The following is a 21,835-nucleotide window of genomic DNA, read 5'->3' on the forward strand; positions in this document are numbered from 1 at the left end:
AGATAGTATTTGCTCACTATCACCAGTTAGAATTCCGGCCTCACAGACCTGTTAGTTTTCTTAAGAAGCCCTCTTGTTCTCCACTCATACCTGTTAAATTAACTGCACCTTTTGAAGACGTACAGTTTACACTTAAACAAAGACACCATGTCCACACACTCAATCAAACAAAGACTCCAACCTCTTCTCACAATGGGCCAAGACCAGAGAGCTGTGTAAGGACATCAGGGATAAAATTGTAGACCTGCACAAGCTGGGCTGGGCTACAGGCATAGCCAAGCAGCTGGTGAGAAGGCAACAACTGTTGGCGCAATTATTAGAAAATGGAAGAAGTTCAAGATGACGGTCAAATCACCTCGTCGGCTCCATGCAAGATCTCACCTCGTGGGGCATCAATGATCATGAGAGGTGAGGGACAGCCCAGAACTAACAGCAGGACCTGGTCAATGACCTGAGAGAGCGGGACACAGTCTCAAAGAAAACATTAGTAACACACTACGCCACATGGATTAAAATCCTGCAGCGCATGCAAGGTCCCCTGCTCAAGCCAGCGCATGTCCAGGCCCGTCTGAAGTTTGCCAATGACCATCTGGATGATCCAGAGGAGGAATGGAGAAGGTCGTGTGGTCTGATGAGACAAAATAGAGCTTTTTGTCTAAACTCCACTCGCCGTGTTTGGAGGAAGAAGGATGATGAGTACAACCCAAGAACCCATCCCAACCGTGAAGCATGGAGTGGAAACATCATTCTTTGGGATGCTTTTCTGCAAAGGGTCAGGACGAATGCACCGTATTGAGGGAGATGGATGGGGCCATGTATCGCAAGATCTTGGCCAACAACCTCCTTCCCTCAGTAAGAGCATTGAAGATGGGTCGTGGCTGGGTCTTCCAGCATGACAACGAAACGAAACACACAGCCAGGGCAACATAGGAGATGGCTCCGTAAGAAGCATCTCAAGGTCCTGGAGTGGTCTAGCCAGTCTCCAGACCTGAACCAATAGAAAATCTTTGGAGGGAGCTGAAAGTCCGTATTGCCCAGCGACAGCCCCGAACCTAAGGAAGTCTGGGAAGGTCTGTATGGAGAGTGGGCCAAAATCCCTGCTGCAGTGTGTGCAAACATGGTAGAAAACTACAGGAAACGTATGAGCTCTGTAATTGCAAACAAAGGTTTCTGTACCAAATATTAAGTTCTGCTTTTCTGATGTATCAAATACTTATGTCATGCAATAAATCAATAATTAATTATTAAAATCATAAAATGTGATTTTCTGGATTTTTGTTTTAGATTCCGTTCTCACAGTTGAAGTGTACCTATGATAAAAATTACAGCACTCTTACATGCTTTAAAGTAGGAAAACCTGCAATCGCAGGTATCGGCTCTACATCATGTTAATGTGAGCTGGTTGAGATAAAAGGTTGAATTACAAATAGAAATAGCACGATTTTAACTTATTGTTCTCCCCACTGTATATATAGTCATTGAACACTGGTCACTTTAATTATGTTTACATACTATATTCTAGTCAAGGCTCATCCTACCTACTGCTAACTACACCTACTGTCTATACACACCATTTCATATATGTATACTGAACAAAAATATAAAACGCAACATGTAAAGTGTTGGTCCCATGTTTCATGAGCTGAAATAAAAAAATCCCATAAATTTTCCATTCACACAAATCTTATTTCTCTCAAATTTTCAGCACAAACTTGTTTACATCCCTATTAGTGAGCATTTCTCCTTTGCCAATATAATCCATCCACCTGACAGGTGTGGCATATCAAGAAGCTGATTAAACAGTGTAATCATTACACAGGTGCACCTTGTCCTGGGAACAATAAAAGGCCACTTCAAAATGTGCAGTTTTGTGTCACAACGCCACTGATGTCTCAAGTTTTGAGGGAGCGTGCAATTGGCATGCTGACTGCAGGAATGTCCACCAGAGCTGTTGCCAGAGAATCTAATGTTCATTTCTATACAATAAGCTGCCTACAACATCATTTTAGAGAATTTGGCAGTATGTCCAACTGGTTTCACAACCACAGACCAAGTATAACCACACCAGCCCAGGACCTCCACATCCAGCTTCTTCACCTGCGGGATTGTCTGAGGGGGGTGGGTATGGGGGTGCTGAGGAGTACAGTTGAAGTCAGAAGTTTACATACACTTATGTTGGATTCATTAAAACTTGTTTTTCAACCCCTCCACAAATGTCTTGTTATTAACAAACTATAGTTTTGGCAAGTCGGTTAGGACATCTACTTTGTGCATGACACAAGTAATTTCTCCAACAATTGTTTACAGATAGATTATTTCACTTATAATTCACTGTATCACAATTCCAGTGGGTCAGAAGTTTACATACACTAAGTTGACTGTGCCTTTAAACAGCTTGGAAAATTCCAGAAAATCATGTCATGGCTTTAGAAGTTTATGATAGGCTAATTAATATAATTTGAGTCAATTGGAGGTGTACCTGTGGATGTATTTCAAGGCCTACCTTCAAACTCAGTGCCTTTTTGTTTGACATCATGGGAAAATCAAAAGAAATTAGCCAAGACCTCAGGTTTTTTCACCCCGGTGCTACACTTCCGCTCGGACGCATCTATCCTCTGTCTGTGGCTGAGTCCCAGGCCATGGAGGATTACACTACCGTTCAAAAGTTTGGGGTCACACAGAACAGTGCAAACTGGCTCTAACCAGAATAGAAAGAGGAGTAGGTGTTTTGCGAGTACTATTTAATGAAGCTGCCAGTTGAGGACTTGTGAGGTGTCTGTTTCTCAAACTAGACACTSTAATGTACTTGTCCTCAGTTGTGCACCAGGGCCTCCCACTCCCTTTTCTATTCTGGTCAGAGCCAGTTTGCGCTGTTCTGTGACGGGAGTAGTACACAGCGTTGCATGAGATGTTCAGTTTCTTGGCAATTTCTCACATGGAATAGCCTTCATTTCTCAGAACAAGAATAGACTGATGTGTTTCAGAAGAAAGTTAATTGTTTTGAGCCTGTAATCAAACTTACAAATGCTGATGGTCCAGATACTCAACTAGTCTAAAGAAGGCCAGTTTTATTGCTTCTTTAATCAACATAACCATTTTCAGCTGTGCTAACATAATTGCAAAAGCGATTTCTAATGATCAATTAGCCTTTTAAAATGATAAACTTGGATTAGCTAACACAACGTGCCATTGGAACACAGGAGTGATGGTTGCTATAATGGGCCTCTGTACGCCCATGTAGATATTCCATAAAAAATCTGCCGTTTCCAACTACAATAGTCACTTACAACATCATTAACAATGTCTACACTGTATTTCTGATCACTTTTTATGTTAATGGTCCAAAAATTTGTGACCCCACACTTTTGAACGGAAGTGTACATTCAAAAGGCGCTACAACTGGCTTTCACCCATGTCCCCTGCGTCGGCTGGTTTCTTCTTCGTGGCCAAAAAGTAGGGAGGATTACGCCCATGTATCGATTACCGAGGACTTGACATCACTAAGAAGTATTGGTACCCTCTCCCGTTGGTGCCATCGAGCAGCTGCGCGGGGCCCAGTTCTTCACCAAACTGAACCTGCAGAGTACCTACAATCTCATCTGCATCTGGGAAGGGGATGAGTGGAAGATGGCCTTCAGCACGATGTCTGGTCACTATGAGTATTTGGTTATGTGCTTTGGCTTAGCCAATGCTCCATCAGTGTTCCAGACATTCGTCAACAAGGGGTTCAGGGACCTGTTCAGACGGCAGGTGATTGTATACATCGACGACATCCTGATCTTCTCGACCAACCTGAAAGATCACTTCACCCACGAGCAGTCCTGCAACGCCTCTTGGACAATCACCTGTTCGTCTAGGCGGAGTTGTGCCAATTCCACCAGAGGGCGGTATCCTTGGGTTACCAAATCAGCCCACAGGGAGCTGAGGATGGAGGATAGGAAGGTGGATGCGGTAAAGTCATGGCCAGTCCCAACCACCAACGGGTTACAATGGTTTTTGGGGTTTGACAACTTCTACCGCCGCTTCYTCAGGAACTTCAGTGCCGTCGCCACCCCTCTCACCTCACTTAAGTGTGTGCCTCGTACGCTGGCGTGGTCCCCCGCTCACCTCCTCCTCCTTGCTAAAACACCCATATCCCACACTACCTTTTGTGGTTGAGGTAGACTCATCTGAGGTGGGTGGGGGGGCAGTTTTGTCACAATGACAGGGTAACCCAATGAAATTATATCCTTGTGCTTTTTTTCTCTCCAAGAAACTGTCCTGCGCAGAGAGGAATTATGACGTTGTGGATCGGTAGCTCCTGGTGGTGAAGAAGGAGTGGAGACACTGGCTGGAGGGCGCCAAGGAACCATATGTCATCCTCTTCGACCATCAGAACCTAGAGTACATACGGACAACGAGGAGACTGAATCCGCGCCAAGCCAGGACTTTTTTTCCCACCAGGTTCGACTTCACGCTGATTTATCGCCCAGGTTCTAAGAACATAAAGGCCAATGCTCGGTCCCGTATCTACGATTCGGGAGAGGTTCCTGTCCAGAGGGCACCCATAATCCCATCCTCCCGAGTCGTGGGTCCAGTGGTTTGGGATGTAGACGTGGACATCTGCCAGGCTCTAGAGGGAGCCCGCACCCCGGAATTGTCTTCCTGAGCGCATCTACGTTCCCACAGGGATAATGGATCGGCTTGATGGACCCCCAGAATGCTCCAGCAGGGAAGCTCCTGCCACTTCCTGTGCCTCAGGGACTTTGGTCACATCTATCCATTGGTTAGTCAATCTTCCTCCCTCTGATGGTTTCACCCCCATTCTGCTGGATAGATTTCCCAAGTCCTGTCGATTTAGTTCCTGGTCTCCCCACTGCTCTCCAGGCTGCTGAGCCACTCTTCTGGCATTATGGCCTTTCGGAGGACATTGTCTCTGACCGTGGCCCCCAATTCACATCACGAGTTTGGAGGGCCTTCTTGGAGAAGCTTGGTCACGGTCAGCCTCAATTCCGGGTATCGGCCTCAGTCCAATGGGCAGGTGGAGAGGATGAACCAGGAGCTGGGGAGGTTCCTGAGGAGTCACTATCATGACTGGCAGGGTGAGTGGGCACGATTCCTTCCCTGGGCAGAGTATGCCCACAACCCCCTAGGTCACTCCTCCACTGGGTTGACCCCCTTCCAGTGTGTTTTGGATTTTCCAGCCGGAGCGCGGTTCCTGGGGTAGATGAGTGGTTCTAGCGGGCGGCGGAGGTGTGGAGCTACACGCACGTGAGACTCCAGCGCACCGCCCATCGTCAGAAGGAACAGGCAGACCGCCACCGCAGTGAGACCCTTATGTTCCATCCTGGGGACCGCATCTGGCTCTCTACCAGGAACCTCCCACTCCAGCTGCCCTGCAAGAAACTGAGCCCCCTGTTTGTGGGGCCGTTCAAGGTTCTCCGGAGGTTCAACGAGGTGACATACAGGTTACAACTACCCAGTCACTAACGTATTTCACCCAGGTTTTATGTCTCTTCTCAGGCTGGTGGTTCCTGGTCCCCTAGCTTATACTGTCCCCCATGACACCACCCCACCCCCGGATAGTGAGGGGAGTCCGGCATACGCCGTCAGATCCCTACTGGACCCCCGACATCGTGGGGGTCGGCTCCAGTATCTGGTGGACTGGAAGGGGTATGGTCCAGAGGAGCGGTGTTGGGTTCCGGTGGAGGACAGTCTGGACCCCAACAACATCTGTGATTTACACCTTCGCCGCCRGGACCGACCCGCTCCTCTGTGTCGTCCCTCTGGTCGGCGTTGTCCTACGGCTGGAGCCGCGTGTCAGCGGTGGGGTGCCGTTACATCTTTTCCTGCTCCTCCCCTCCGGCATGCGACATCACCAGAATAGTAACCACCGGTCCTGGGATTCATCATTACGCACACCTGTTAATCATTATGATTCACACCTGGACTTCATTACCCTCATTTCCTCCCCTTTTTATGTCACTCGCTTATGTTCACTCACCATTTGGTATTGTTCTTGTGTACCGGCTTGTAGACACATGGATTTGTCTCATTTTTGTTTTATTAAACGTTGCACCTGCTTCCCGACTCACCGCTCCAATATTACACAATCTGCCAAGTTCGATAACGTTTTCGTACTTATCATGGCCCTAGTGTATTCATTAATCCAAACAGTTGCTAAATGGAAGTTGGACATTTCAGGTGGGTCCCTCCCCGTTTTGTTTGCTAACGTTTTGAAACAAAATTGGTGTAATAAATAAACCCCCGGACTCCAGTACACTTTAACCAATGAGCTATACACTGTACAAAACATTAGGAACTCATGTTCTTTCCATGACATACTGGTGAAAGCTATGATCTCTTACTGATGTCATATGTTAAATCCACTTCAATCAGTGTATATGAAGGGGAGGAGACTGGTTACATGAGGATTTTGAAGCCTTGCCATGGATTGTGTATGTGTGCCATTCAGAGGGTGAATGGGCAAGACAAAAACTTTAGCTAAGTGCCTTTGGACGGGATATGGTAGTAGGTGCCAGGCACACAGGTTTGTGTCAAGAACTGCTACGCTGCTGGGGTTCACCTAACACCTTTTTTTTAGCACTATTGGTTAGTAAGCATTTCACTGTAAGGTGTTGATTCGACACACGTGACAAATAAACTTTGATTTGATTTTCACACAAGTTTCCTGTGTGTATCAAGAATGGTCCACCACCCGAAGGACATCCAGCCAAATTGACACAACTGTGGGAAGCATTGGAGTCAACATGGGCCAGCATCCGTGTGAACRGCTTTCAACACCTTGTATAGTTGAAGGCTGTTCTGGGGTGAAACTCAATATTAGGAAGATGTTCCTAATGTTCTGTACACTGTTATATTAACGGTTTAAACCAATCATGTCCGGAGGATTGAAATAAATTGCACTAACTCGACAGAAATAAAGTTCTAAAACCAAGAAAACAATATAATCTACCTCCGTCTCCTGTAGTTTGACGAAAGTAATTTGAATGTAATAATATCCTAAAAATGCAAAAGTATCTCAATCTTTATCTATCCAACAATCTTACCAACTCACCAAGCTTCTAAATCACACATGCCCACTTTGATTGGATGGACAATATGTCAGTTCATACTGCAAAAGCTTTGATTGGATGGAGGACGTCCTCCGGAAGTCGTCATAATTACCATGTAGGTCTATAGCTCTATTCACACGAGACTAGTATTACTATAGAACCTCGGTTATGTAATTATTACCCCAGTATTTACGGTGGACGATTCAGACGATTTAGTTTTACCAAACTGCCCCTGTAAAAAATAATTCCTCTTTCAAAATGTACTGTTATGACGGAAGCCTGTAGGCTCTTCAATGTGTGAAGACTTTTCAAATGTCTAGCCTAATATTGGTCTAATGGCCTTCAGTTCAAAGAGTCTAAATAATGCATATCAATAAGAACCATGAACGTTAACCTATGCAGACATTTAATTAGCTGATGTATTTGGCAATCTGTCAATTCATTGGCACAATATTGTCCACTTACACTTTTTAAAAGAGAAGAACTGCATTAGGAAAGCTTGACAAAACAGTTAATTCATCTGTAGGCTATGTGCATAGCACTTTATTTTAAGCATGAATTTGTTCCTATGTTCTTACCCAAACTGGGTGCAGCACCTGTTTTAAACTCTGTAATATCCCTCAAAACACAGGGATGGCGATTCGCACGGGACAAGTATTATCAGGGGACCTGGGAGTTTGCTGAAAAACAGTAGGTTTTTAGGGCCGGGATAATAACCTTCCTGCCAAGTAAAAATTACTGACATGGCAGATTCTGACAGGTGTCGTAGCTGAATCAGAATTAGTTAGGTAACATAGATAAATAAGATGTTTTATTTATTTTATACTTATCATTAGAATGTCTTCTTTTGGACTATACTGTTGGCAGTTGCATTTTCCTTTCTCCTCTAGGGAAAAGTCACTTGGGGCCCAGAGAGGGGAGAGGTCAGGCTTGTCTTTTAAGATCTGGTAATATGCAGAATATCAGAAAGGGAGAAGTCAGGTTTGAACATTGTCTTTCATAGGTGAATATATCTGTGAAACCATGTGAGGGCTCCACTATGTCTGTACTCCAGTCACTCCCTCATTTTCCCATTGGGGGGGAGGAGTATGGCATTGTCTGGAACCATTATACCACCCCTCTGATGTTGAACTTATCTTTCATAGTATATGACCTAGAGGTTCACTCCCCTTAGTGAGCTTCTCCAGGAGTGGGGAGAAGAGATGGGAGTATCTAGAATTGACAATTGATATATGCCATTGGATGAGGTAATGTTTTGGTACTACGAAGTACCAAGAACTAGAAGTAGAACCTCGCCCAAGAGACCAAACTGAATGATAATTTATAGCTAATGCTATCTGGCTATGGGATACTCCTCTTTCAAGTAAAAGGCCCTTTGTGAAATTCCTAAGATCTGTGGTTCGTCATGTGAGTTGAGAGGGGTGTATCTTGGCTATAAAAGATACTAAGTATTCTTTTGTAAGCACTCTCAGAGAATTCATTTATAGACACTGAATTGATCTGAGAGTCAAAGGGCTATGGTGAAGCTCATATAATTAAAGATGGACTTTAAAATATAACTCTGACTTGTGTGTGGTTTGTAAACTCTCTTCATTTAGTAATACAGGAAATTACCACGACACAGGACTCAAATTATGGATGTGGCGATTTGTGCTCGTGCACACGATTATATTACCTGAGCTCCCCCAGTAAATATTATCCCATCGAATAGGGTTTATGGAAGGGGATGAGAAGCACGAGCCTCGTATATATATATATTTTTTTTAAGTCTCGTATTAAAAAATAAAAATAAATATTGAAGTCAACGTTCCGGAAAAAAGCTTTAATCCGGCAACACCATGACGCTACCCTAGAGGGTGCTGTTGAGACTACTGTAGACCTTCACTGCAAAAGTGTTTCAATCAGGTATTTTTTAATTTAAGCTTTATTTAACTAGGCAAGTAATTTAAGAACAAATACTTATTTACAATGACGGCCTACCCCGGCCAAATCTGAACAACGCTGGCCCAATTGTGCGCCGCCCTATGGGACTTCCAATCATGGCCGGATGTGATACTGCCTGGATTCGAACCAGGGACTGTAGTGACGCCTCTTGTACTGAGATGCAGTGCCTTAGGGCTCCCGAGTGGCGCAGCGGTCTAAGGTATTTGGTGACGTGAATATACAGTATTTGTGTAGTTTTATCGAAAAATTAGTAATTTGCTGAAATTCACGAAGTTGGATTGTTCTCCCGTTCCTCCTCTGAGTAGCCTCCATAGTCTTTGAAACCAGACCCTAGGCTAGAGCATTTGAAAATTGTGGGAGGCAACACGGATGTCTAGAGAGACTAGTATACACTGATGACCGTGGTTGTTGCTGAAGTGGCCTTAGTCAAAAACCCTTGCTAAATATTTTGATGTATGCAACCAATAGCTACTATCTAATCTCGCCATTCTTGCTTATCTTAGTGTTTTAAACCCAAACAAATGGCAAAATACAGATTTGGCGCCTCTAAATCTGAATAGAGTTAGGTAGAACCAGCCAACTGTTTTGCAGATTTGTTATCCCAGTGTGTATAGATTATGGTACACAGTAGCTGGCTGCATGAGTGGGGTTGCAGTGCAGACATGGACATTGGTTGCAGGTCACGTGGAGCTTTGTGTGTGAGATGGGTTTTTGGAATCCAATAGGGCAACTCCACTATGACAGAGTGATGCTGAGACTCAGATGTTGCACTTTAAAATGTATGTCAAACAAAAAACAATGATTACAAAGTTAAACAAACCATACAACTATATGCAAAGACTACTTTAACAATTTCCACTGAATTTGGAAATGGTTTGTGCTTTCATTCTGTTACCGAACTTTGCATCTGCAGGTGTTTTTCAAGTATATGTTTTCCAGAATCTATAGTCCTTGTGCATAGAGCTGCTGTATGGTTTGTTGAACTTGGCAGTGATTGGTTTTTGTTTGAAATGCATTTTAAAGTAAAATATCTGAGTCTCCGCATCAATATGTTACTGTGTTACTGTGGAATTGCCCAATACCAAAGAGATTGGTTGCCAAGAGTAGCAATTTCATTTTCAGAATTGGCATGGTTCCTCACAGAATGAATGATTGCATGTTTTGAGGAAATCAATGTGACTACCTTCAAGGACAAAGAAAGTTGAGCGCAAACTCCTTGTCAACATTTGCGGTCTTTGAACACTCACCTACACCCGTATATTTAGCTACAGCTGTTACTAACCTTTGTCCTTACAAAATCTGATATCCTTTCTATAACCTGTGCATATCTTGGGAGAGGACAGACTCACCATTGTGCACAGGTGATAAGATGTGTTATTATACGTTCAAGGGCAAGGTAAATGCCAATAAATACAAAGCCATTCTGAGTGATCACCTTCAGTTTATTTAAATAATTTATATCCTGATGGGAGTGGATGACAATGTACCCATCCACAGGGCACGAGTGGTCACTGAATGGTTTTATGAACATGAAAACGATGTAAACCATATGCCGTGGCGATCTGTCACCAGATCTCAACCCAATCGAACACTTATGGGAGATTCTGGCTGAGACGGCGATTTCCACCACCATCAACAAAACACCAAATTATAGAATTTCTCCAATAGAGTTCCAGACCCTAGAATCTATGCCAGGCGTATTGAAGCTGTTCTGGCGGCTCGTGGTGGCCCAGCACGCTATTAAGACACTTTATGTTGGTGTTTCCACTATTTTGGCAGTTACCTGTATGTGCCTTCAGCAGACAAATATTGTGAAGAGACAAAGATGTAACACTGGTCTAACCTGTTGCAAAGTCCTACATAAGATGCTATCTGCTGTGTATCTTTTGCTGAACAGCATGCTGCTATATTGTGGTTATCACTAGTTGCATTAGTTGCATTCTGGCAGCGTTACTTTTCGTATATAGGAGGGGGAAACCTTGCATAGATTCACTTTCAATGAATTCCTCATTATCAGGACCTTGTTGTGGCAGCCTGGCATGACCATGGCTTGATGTTTCTTAGGAGAGGTCATTCAGCCTACTTTGGTTATAGCAGAACAATGAAAATAGTTCAGCCTACCAATCCACAACCATCAATCATATGAAGTATTAGGTGTCCTGCCCTGAACTAAGTCAGAGGAATACTCAGTGCAATAATGTTTCATTTTTAGTGTGCCTCTGACAGAGCACTTACTGACCTCTTGATCAGGATGTAAGTACTGGGGTTATGTCAAAGAGCAATTCCACCACTTTTCAACCTCATTTTAATGATCTCCGCCACAATACCAGTGTCTTCATTTGTGAAAATGGCACAGTTTTACGTTTTGTATAAACAAATATAAAGTTTTAAAAATTATGCCCGACAACCACATCAAAAGTTTAAACATTTTTAAATCAGTGATTTTCAAACACTGAGATTCCCGGTGACTTGGGGAGCAAGAAAATACCCTCCCTCTGGCTAGAAACTCATAGCAAGTTTAGAAAATCACTGTTTTTCTTCCTTTTAATCCTACCCTGTGATGTCACAGAGAATAATGTTTTAGGACCATTCTTCTTTTTAACCACAGATCATAGAAACGTGCAGTCTTCACAAATGTAGACACTGGTATCCCAAGCATTTCGCTACACCCGCAATAACATCTGCTAAATATGTATGTGACCAATAAAATTTGGTATGGAGCTGAGGTTGGAAATTGGCGGAATTGCCCTTTTAAACAAGTCTATGGTAGTGGTAAAAGTTTGCTTCATGGAAGATTATAGTATGTTATAACGTGTTGTCACAACAAAGTCACTTTTTTGCAAAGAATTTTCATGGATTGTCTTTTCTCTCATTCCAGGTCCAAGGATTGTTTTTCTTCTGGGCCCCAATGTTCAAATCGGTACGGGCTGCATTTGCTAAGCTTGAGCTATTGCGTTAATCTAAACGTAAACATGTAAGAAGGTATTGTCTAATGAAACTAATTCCAGGTCAGATGCATCTTCATCTCTATAGGGTCTGGTCGGGGCTGGTCTGACAGAAATGAGTCAACCAGCCGAGAAACCGAGCGTTTCTCTGTCTGGTGTACTGACAGCCACAGGTATAGTGGAGTTCCTATATTCTTCAGTGAGTGACAGGTACAGTTTAAATTAATCCTGTATTCTTCAGTCAAATAAACAACTTCACTCCTTGACTAATCCCATTTCCCACTTTCTCAGGTCTGACCTGGTCCAGATACTCTTTGGTCATCATTCCAAAGAACTGGAACTTCTTTGTCAACTTATTTGTGGGTAGTGCTGGAATATCCCAGCTCTACAGGATCTTCCAGTAAGTAAACCTATCTTAGAGCACAAGGAATGAAGACCTATGGATTGGGCATCGCCATAAACAGCCCCAGTAAATGATTCTTTAGGAATCAATCTGTAGGCTCAAACTGTTGTAACTAAAGTTCTGTGTTTTAGTTTCTTAGTTTCTTAATATTTAACTTTATTTCCTTGGAATTATGACGGGAAATGTATTAGACTATTTTTTTWWCTTTTTTTTCTCTCCTTTATTTGACCTGGTAYGCCAGTTGAGAACATGTTCCCATTTACAACTGCGACCTGGCCAAGATAAAGCAAAGCAGTGCGACAAAAACAATAGAGTTACACATAAACAAACATACAGTCAATAACACAATAGAAAAATCTATTTACAGTGTGTGCAAATGTAGAAGATTAGGGCGGTAAGGCAATAAATAGGCCATAGAGGCGAAATAATTACAATTTAGCATTAACACTGGAGTGATAGATGTGCAGATGATGATGTGCAAGTAGAGATACTGGGGTGCAAAAGAGKAAAAAGATTAATAACAATATGGGGATGAGGTAGTTGGGTGTGCTATTTACAGATTGGCTGTGTACAGGTACAGTGATCGGTAAGCTGTTCTGACAGCTGATGCTTAAAGTTAGAGAGGGAGATATAAGTCTCCAGCTTCAGTGATTTTTGCAATTCGTTCCAGTCATTGGCAGCAGAGAACTGGAAGGAAAGGCCAAAGGCTAAGACTAAGTTTACATAAACCTACATTTTTTTGTTGTTGTCTTTTTGCCTTATCCCACACTATAGTTATGAGCACTAGCAAAGGAGGCTGCCCCTGCAGAGTCTTGAMTCTTGAGTTTCACCAATGCAATCCAACTCCCTGGACCGAAAGGGAGCCTCATCACCGGCAGAAACCCAGCCCCTCCATTCCGCTTCCACCCTTGCTCCATTTTACAGTAAAAAAAAAAAGAATGTTTCCTTGCTGGAGACCATTTAATTTGCCTGGATTTCTTCAGGTTTATAATGGCATATTAACCCTTACCAAAACACACTCAAATGGTGTCATCTGCGCACAATGTTTTATTTTTACGTTTTACTTCATGAAACAAGTTGTTTAATTGTATATTCTTAAATGAATATTTATCATGCATTTTTTTGGAAGTGTTGCTTTTTTCCAAACTGTTTTTGTCATCATACCTCATGGTGTGGTTTCCTAAGGATGATCTTAAATCTGTGTTTGAATGTGGTTAAAAGGAATGTCTCCAATATTTATTAAATCATTTTGGTAACTATTTCTACAGTCGTACCTGAAGGATGATTAAACCATACATTCATGCCATGTGGCTGWCTGTTCCTTCCACGTGTTGTAACTGCTTTAACCAATCAGGTAAACATTTCATATAGTAGCTTTTAACTGTAGATCTACTGTAATTGGCACCCTGCCTATTGCCAATAGAAACATGAAATCACCAGCTTTCTTTCCCTGATCGTTGGGTAATGTTAGGTGTCACGGTCCATGGGGCTGAATCTAGTGTGGTACCTGGAGTCAATAAGGAAAACTTTAGGGATACAATGCATATAGAAAGTCTACATCCCCCTAGGATTTCTTCACATTTTGTGTTAAAACATAGGATTCAAATGGATTGAATTGTCATTTTTTGACAATGATCAACACAATCTAATGTCACAGTGSAAGAAAAATTCATACAATTAAAGATGAATGAAAAATAAAACATACCTTGATTAGATAAGTATTCATCCCTGAGTCAATACATGTTAGAATCACCTTTGGCAGTGATTACAGCTGTGAGTCTTCTTGGGTAAGTCTCTAAGACCTTTACACACCTGGATTGTGTATTTGCCCATTATTCTTTTTCAAAATTCTTCAAGCTCTGTCAAGGTGTTGGAGATCATAGCTAGACAGCAATGTTCAAGTCTTACCATAGATATAAGCAGATTTAAGTCAAAACTGACATTCACTACCTTTTTGGTAAGCAACTCTAGTGTAGATTTGGCTTTGTGTTGTAGGTTATTGTCCTGCTGAATGGTAGATTCTTCTCCCAGTGTAGATTTGGCTTTGTGTTGTAGGTTATTGTCCTGCTGAATGGTGGATTCTTCTCCCAGTGTAGATTTGGCTTTGTGTTGTAGGTTATTGTCCTGCTGAATGGTGGATTCTTCTCCCAGTGTAGATTTGGCTTTGTGTTGTAGGTTATTGTCCTGCTGAAAGATGGATTTCTCTCCCAGTGTCTGGTGTAAAGCAAACCGGTTTTGCCTGTGCTTAGCTCATCCTGTTTGTTTTCATCCTGAAAAACTTGTCTTTCCTGTCAAGCATACCCATACCACGATGCAGCCACCAACATGCTTCATAATGAGGCAGTTACTCAGTGATGTTGGATTTGCCACAAACGTAAGGCTTTGCATTTAGGCCAAAGTCTATTCCTTTGCAGTTTTTTTTCTTCAGTATTACTTGAATGCRTTGTTGCATACATATGCATGTTTAAGAATATTTGTATTTTTGCTGTTAGGGTAATTGTGGAGTCACTACAATGTTGATCCATCCTCAGTTCTCCCATCACAGCCATTGAACTCCATCCAGCCTTTTTAAAATCACCAATGGCTTCCCTAAGCAGTTTCCTTCCTGTCCTGCAGCTCAGTTCAGGAGGACATCATCCACAGCCCAATTAACTTACTGCAACCATGCTTAAAGATATATTCAAATGTCTGATTTGTTACCCAACTACCAATCACTGCCCTTTGAGGGTTTCAAAAAGCTCCCTGGTCTTTAGTTGAATCTGTGCTTTAAAAGTCAAGGGGGYGGGGGTGAATACTTGTGCAACAACTACATTTGTTTTATTTAATAAAAAGTGTAGAATTTGCTTTTCACTTTGACATGAGTATTGTGTAGATCAATGACAAAATTACAATTAAMGCCATTTCAAGCCCACTTTGTAACAAAATGTGGGGGTGTCGACTTTCTATAGGCACTGTTTGTATTGGCCCTGTAGTCAAGGTCCTTGTCTCCTATTGGTTAGTTCTCAGTAATTGGGAGATGCATAATGTGTTAAATGTAACTAGTGTAGACGAGAACACATTTTATCAATCCTACACYTTGGAAATAGTTATCCTCTGATAGACTAAGCAATAACTGGCAAACTACATTGTCCATAATGCACACAACCTGTAATAATTTAACATGAACTTAAGTATATTTGTAATGGTATGCTCTTGTATTAACTATTTGAATTCAATCTTGGCATATTCTGCAGCAGTGTTATTCTTGCGCCGATAGTATATGATTGTTAAAATAGGTGATTGCTTGGAGGGGGAGTATACAGGCTCAGATTTCAAAACATGCTTTTGACCCATCTTGGCATTGACTATTGAGGTTTGGATAGTGCAACTTGGCACAAGGGTGGAACAAACAGAAATGGCCATGCCTCTGAATAAATTWCTGGTTTGACATGATCTTTATGTAGTCCCCATTGATTGGTCCACCTTCGTATGCACACACTACATTTTTATTCAAGTCACCGAATGCTTTACAGTAACCCATCCTAAACCCTTAAAGAGCAAGTAGAAGCAGTGGCAAGGGGAAAATCCCTAGGAGGAAGAAACCAGAATCCAAGGGGAGGCACATCTTCTGGTTGTACCAGGTGAAAGATTGGAGTCCTATGACCAACTAACCAGACTGTTGACCACTAGTAAGGAAGGACAGTTCAGGGTGCATGACCAAATCAGGTCAGACAATTTTCAATTACACAAATCCAGAAAACAAAAGCACTGACACACCAAACACCTTTGATTACTAAGAATGTTTATTCACAATCAACAAAGCCAAAAGCTTTAGCGTTTGCCACCAACGCGAGGCGCATTGACCTTCATTTGCTTTGCCACCTTGGGTTTGGGTGCAGCCTTGGCAGGGGCCTACAGAGGGAGACAAAGTACAGATTAGACAAAGTACTAATAACCCTTTTAAAACAGATGTGGTATATTTATTATCTGTAAAAACTATAAGGTAATGTTGATGACCCCCTTTCAAACAGCCCCTTTATCACTTTMTGCAGGTACACCCTTTTATATATAGTGGGTTACTGGCAAATTGGGAGGGGTGGTGTTAAACCGTGCGGGCTATTTGCACTTCAAATTTATTAAACAATGGAAGTGTCAACGAATTTATCTGAAAAAGCAGAAACATTTAGACCCGATATCGGTAATTTGGTTACAGGTARTATATACACTGCTCAAAAAAATWAAGGGAACASTAAAATAACACATCCTAGATCTGAATGAATGAAATATTCTTATTAAATACTTTTTTCTTTACATAGTTGAATGTGCTGACAACAAAATCACACAAAAATGATCAATGGAAATCAAATTTATCAACCCATGGAGGTCTGGATTTGGAGTCACACTCAGAGTCCAGCACTCAAGAATAAGTGGAAAACCACAACTGAGCGGCTGAGTACAACTGATGTAATGTCCTTAAACAAGTAAATGAGGCTCAGTAGTGTGTGTGGGCCTCCACGGCCTGTATGACCTCCTACAATGCCTGGGCATGCTCCTGATGAGGTGGCGATGTCTCCTGAGGGATCTCCTCCAGACCTGGACTAAAGCATCGCCAACCCTGACAGTCTGTGGTGCATAGTGGCGTAGGTGGATGGAGCGAGACAGGATGTCCAGATGTGCTCAATTGGATTCAGGTCTGGGGAACGGGCGGGCCATTCATAGCATCAATGCCTTCCTCTTGCAGGAACTGCTGACACATCTCAGCCACATGAGGTCTAGCATTGTCTTGCATTAGGAGGAACCCAGGGCCAACCGCACCAGCATATGGTCTCACAAGGGGTCTGAGGATCTCATCTCGGTACCTAATGGCAGTCAGGCTACCTCTGGCGAGCACATGGGGGCTGTGCGCCCCCAAAGAAATGCCACCACACCATGACTGACCCACCGCCAAACCGGTCATGCTGGAGGATGTTGCAGGCAGCAGAACGTTCTCCACGGCGTCTCCAGACTCTGTCACGTCTGTCACATGTGCTCAGTGTGAACCTGCTTTCATCTGTGAAGAGCACAGGGCGCCAGTGGCGAATTTGCCAATCTTGGTGTTCTCTGGCAAATGCCAAACGTCCTGCAGGTTGGGCTATAAGCACAACCCCCACCTGTGGACGTCGGGCCCTCATACCACCCTCATGGAGTCTGTTTCTGACCGTTTGAGCAGACACATGCACATTTGTGGCCTGCTGGAGGTCATTTTGCAGGGCTCCTCCTTGCACAAAGGCGGAGGTAGCGGTCCTGCTGCTGGGTTGTTGCCCTCCTACGGCCTCCTCCACGTCTCCTGATGTACTGGCCTGTCTCGTGGTAGCGCCTCCATGCTCTGGACACTACGCTGACAGACACAGCAAACCTTCTTGCCACAGCTCGCATTGATGTGCCATCCTGGATGAGCTGCACTACCTGAGCCACTTGTGTGGGTTGTAGACTCCGTCTCATGCTACCACTAGAGTGAAAGCACCGGCAGCATTCAAAAGTGACCAAAACATCAGCCAGGAAGCATAGGAACTGAGAAGTGGTCTGTGGTCACCACTTGCAGAACCACTCCTTTATTGGGGGTGTCTTGCTAATTGCCTATAATTTCCACCTTTTGTCTATTCCATTTGCACAACAGCATGTGAAATMTATTGTCAATCAGTGTTGCTTCCTAAGTGGACAGTTTCATTTCACAGAAGTGTGATTGACTTGGAGTTACATTGTGTTGTTTAAGTGTTCCCTTTATTTTTTTGAGCAGTGTAGTTGGTTTTGGATTTTAATATTATGTTTATTCTATTTATTTTCTTTTGTAGTCTATTATGTTTTGCTTTAATGTAGATGCTGCTTATGCAACAGCTAATGGGGATCCAAATAAACWAAACTATTTTGGTTACAGGGTCTGAAAATGCAGMAATCATTAGGTCTTRAGGTGGCTTTTAATGTACCTTGTTTTTTTACTCCCTACTAGACAATGACATGGGTTTTTAAGTGCTAATGTCYATGTTGGGGGTCAAGGAGGCTATTGTATGCTGATAATAAATATAATTACATTTTAACATTTTGATGAGACATTTTCCAAAACRGCTATGTATGCATTAAATKAATTACACAACCATACAATCAATTTGACTTTTAATAAACAGTAATKATTTTGGCATAGACCAACTCACAATACAGGTGAATTCATATTCAATAGGACTTTGTGAATGSATTGATTTACTGAGCAAATTTTTGGCTGATTTCATTAGTTTATGGGACTACAGATGACAAAATATGTTTCCCTTTGGGACCATGAGACCTACTGATCAACATTTTTATAGAAATAGCCCATTTTTTTTATAAAAAATGTGCACTGTCTCTCAAAGCCACTTGTGTCAAGTAACCAGGCATTATGGTAATGGTAAGACAAGTGATTTCGCCAACATTTGGTGACAATCATCTTTGAAATGAGCATATTTTGCATTATTGATTGCATATTAGCTATCACAAATAAAGTTCTAGGGTAGTGACCTGACGTTATCTTCACAGCTAGCTCTATGAATGGTGTTTAGCTAGCAAGCTACCAGTATGTTGCCTTATAAAGCCCTGCAGCCTGTACGTACGGACATTGTTTTGCAGTAACAGTAAATTCATTTCTACATTCCGTGTGGCATTATTAGTGTGCTACATTTATATGCAGCAAGCTAGCAAGGAGCTCAGAGGTTCCTCGAGAGCAGGCTAACTAATAATGAGTGGCYCCAGCTTGCAGGAGTTTCACARGAGGCAAGTACACTTGCTATTAAGGGGAAAYGCCGACACTCAAGGGCCGATACACTAGGAAAGCCTAATATCTACCAAAAATAAATCGACCTGACCGATATCTCTCTACCCCCTATTGCTTTTAGACAAAAAAGCGGGTATAAAAATGCAGGCATGGTAAAAATAGCGAGATTTCGGTCTATATGAAAGGGATGTAACTAACACACCTTTGGACTCTCCAATAGGAATCTAATTACCTTACCACAGTGCTAGTTTTTTTCTTTACAGCTCTTGATAAACCACTTGGTGCCATTCAAATTCCAAGCATAAATAAACCATGTGAGACATTTCTGCCAGAGGCTGAGGTGACTAAAAGCAGCAATGTAAACCAAAGATATTGCAGAGCGATCCAAGAGGATCCAATTGTGAGTGGTCCCTTCACTCTCCTGCAAAATGATAGCTGAATGACAACTGCTAAGGATACTGTGGAGCATGTTGCTACATGCTCGCTTGCTGAAGTCAGCCCAAAACGGACAATTATTACTTTGTGAGTCTACCTTTATCTGTGTGAAAATGTAGATTTCCACATTAAAACATTGCTGTGTTTTATAAACGCAGGTCATAAATGTTTTACTTTCTGACCAATCAGATTCACACATGGCTATATTAATCTTACCTTAGCACCGGCAGCAGAGGGTTTCTTGGTTGTCTGCTTTGCCTTCTTGGCCTCCTTGGCAGCTCTAGTGACAAAAGAATGATAGAAATTAGGCCAATGCCACACAACCAAAAAAAACAACAAGACAGGAGTCCACAGACTGCAGAAATAACACATCGACTGACTAGAGTAATAAAACGTTGTTATTGCATATGCGTTAACATGGCTAAAAAACCAAGACTGACAATTCACTGTTGAATTTTAAAAATACAATAACTGCAGTACCACAGGAAAGTCAGTGTCACAGTGTGAACAGCTAGCTATATGTTCTTCAGAGCCAACTCTGACAACACTAAATTGTTAAACACTATACAACAGTTCACTACAGCAGTAGACAATTKACTTTCTTTGGCACCAATATGCCAGCTATTGACATTTTACATCTAAAGCCAAGTTTCTGGTAAAGCATGGTTTTGGTGAGGTCCTCACCTGATGGCCTGCTCACGCTGGGCCTTGCGGACCTCAGGCTTCTGGTTCCTCTTGGCCATGATCTCAGCCAGGGAGGCGCCGGTGATGGCCCTCTGGAACTTCACGGCACGGCGTGTGCGCTTCTTTGTCACCTCTTCCTGTTGGGACAGGAAACAGCATAGCCACATTCAGGATCAAGTATGGGCAGTTTGGTAGTGTTAGGTTATTAGCAGGCACAACACAGGGAGAAAACATTGTATTTGAAGTAGCACTCATGTAGCTGAACTAGTCCAATAAGAATGCTCATTAACACTATAGTTTTGTGCCAAAGGAACAGTAACAACCACGCAGGTGTACTGCATTACTGCAAACCCCTAACATCTTTCTCACATATAAGGTTTGTAGGAGAGTATGGAGGCTGGCCAGTGGTAAGGAGTCAGAGACATCACAGAGCCAGTACTATGATCTCCAGTGGTTCTACGGCCGCAGGTATGTGGAGTGAGCACTGCCGTCCAAGCTGTAGGACACAGCCTGGCAACAGCACATAACGCAGATGGCAACCACGCACACCGTCCCACCCGCAGCCAAAAACAAAGGTACACCAAAACACACCTTGTCAAAACTTAGGTTGTATAACTGAATCACAAGGTAAACACTCACAGTAGCCACTGCTTGTCAGCATTTGAGGGGAAATTATGCACACGAGGTACTTACAGACTGGCCCTTCTTGTGCTTGCGCCTGTACAGCACAGTCCAGTTGATCTGTCTGGGGTTCCTCTTGGCCAGGAAGGCAGACTCACACTTAGCATTCAGGAACTGGAAAACCTGGGTGGGGGCGCAAACTATACATGAGTGAGATATTTGACCGTTATTTGGCATGTTGACATGCCCATGTCTAGTTGTAATATTGTTATAACTGCTGTGGAGAAAGGTTTTGACTAGGTGGTATACAGCTACGACCAGAAGTGACTTTTTCGTAGTAAGTTATGAGAATTACTGTAGAAGGTTATGAGAATTAAGTTAACGTTAGGAAAACGGTTACCTAAAATACACTCAACCTACTACGAAAAGTCACTTCCGGTCGTAGTTTTACTCCTTGTCACAAAAATTTATACAATGATTAGCAGCGTCTGTCTAAGTGCCAGGCCAAGAACCAAGTAAACACTACATGAACAGTTCTACTGTAACAATTTCAATAGAATGTCAGCCACGGCTTATTGCAATCAACCATGATAAAACAAACMTAACTAAGTGGCATTAGAGGAAGGAAAAGAGTAGACCTAGGGTGCCGTACCTTCCCATCTATTCTGGCGTATCGGACACCATGGCCGGGGTATATTTTGTACCCACTGAAACTGCACAGCTCGACCCTGTAGCGGAATAATATGAACCATTAGAAGATAAACGTGTAATTCTGTATAATTGCGCATTTTTTGCACTAAAACGGTTATTTTAAAGCTTTGATGGCAATAGATATTATTCCGTAAACTCACTTCATGATGGTTGAGGGGGGACACAAAACCGGAAAGAAAGATGTCGGAAACGGAAACGAAGTTACAGGTAAGATTTCTTCATTATTTATATATTTTTTACCACTTATTTTTTTCTACACAGCATGTTTTTTTCTKCT

At 42.6% G+C, this 21,835-nt stretch overlaps 1 protein-coding gene and 1 non-coding gene across 2 annotated transcripts; both read right to left on the reverse strand.

The window, feature by feature from the left end:
* Positions 1–16,107: 16,107 nt before the first annotated feature.
* On the reverse strand, positions 16,108–21,781 carry LOC111959708 (large ribosomal subunit protein eL24). The gene is made up of 6 exons (XM_023981477.1): positions 21,699–21,781; positions 21,500–21,575; positions 20,920–21,030; positions 20,227–20,363; positions 19,759–19,822; positions 16,108–16,238 (listed from the first exon to the last, which is right to left on the reverse strand). The coding sequence occupies exons 1-6, from the start codon at positions 21,701–21,703 to the stop codon at positions 16,158–16,160; spliced, it is 474 nt and encodes a 157-aa protein (XP_023837245.1). The 5' UTR covers positions 21,704–21,781; the 3' UTR covers positions 16,108–16,157.
* LOC111959979 (small nucleolar RNA SNORA23) lies at positions 20,603–20,783 on the reverse strand. The gene has a single exon (XR_002876747.1). It is a non-coding gene; the product is annotated as a small nucleolar RNA SNORA23 (small nucleolar RNA).
* Positions 21,782–21,835: the final 54 nt, after the last annotated feature.

The sequence above is a fragment of the Salvelinus sp. IW2-2015 genome, linkage group LG36 (assembly GCF_002910315.2).
Source record: "Salvelinus sp. IW2-2015 linkage group LG36, ASM291031v2, whole genome shotgun sequence".
In the NCBI taxonomy this organism is placed as follows: Eukaryota; Metazoa; Chordata; class Actinopteri; order Salmoniformes; family Salmonidae; genus Salvelinus; species Salvelinus sp. IW2-2015.

Excerpts from the sequence above, each read along its gene's own strand:
- LOC111959708 (XM_023981477.1), bottom strand. Across the intron at positions 19,823-20,226 it reads CAGCGTGAGCAGGCCATCAG|AGCTGCCAAGGAGGCCAAGA; the intron begins GTGAGGACCTCA and ends TTTTGTCACTAG. Across the intron at positions 16,239-19,758 it reads CCTCTGCTGCCGGTGCTAAG|GCCCCTGCCAAGGCTGCACC; the intron begins GTAAGATTAATA and ends CTCCCTCTGTAG.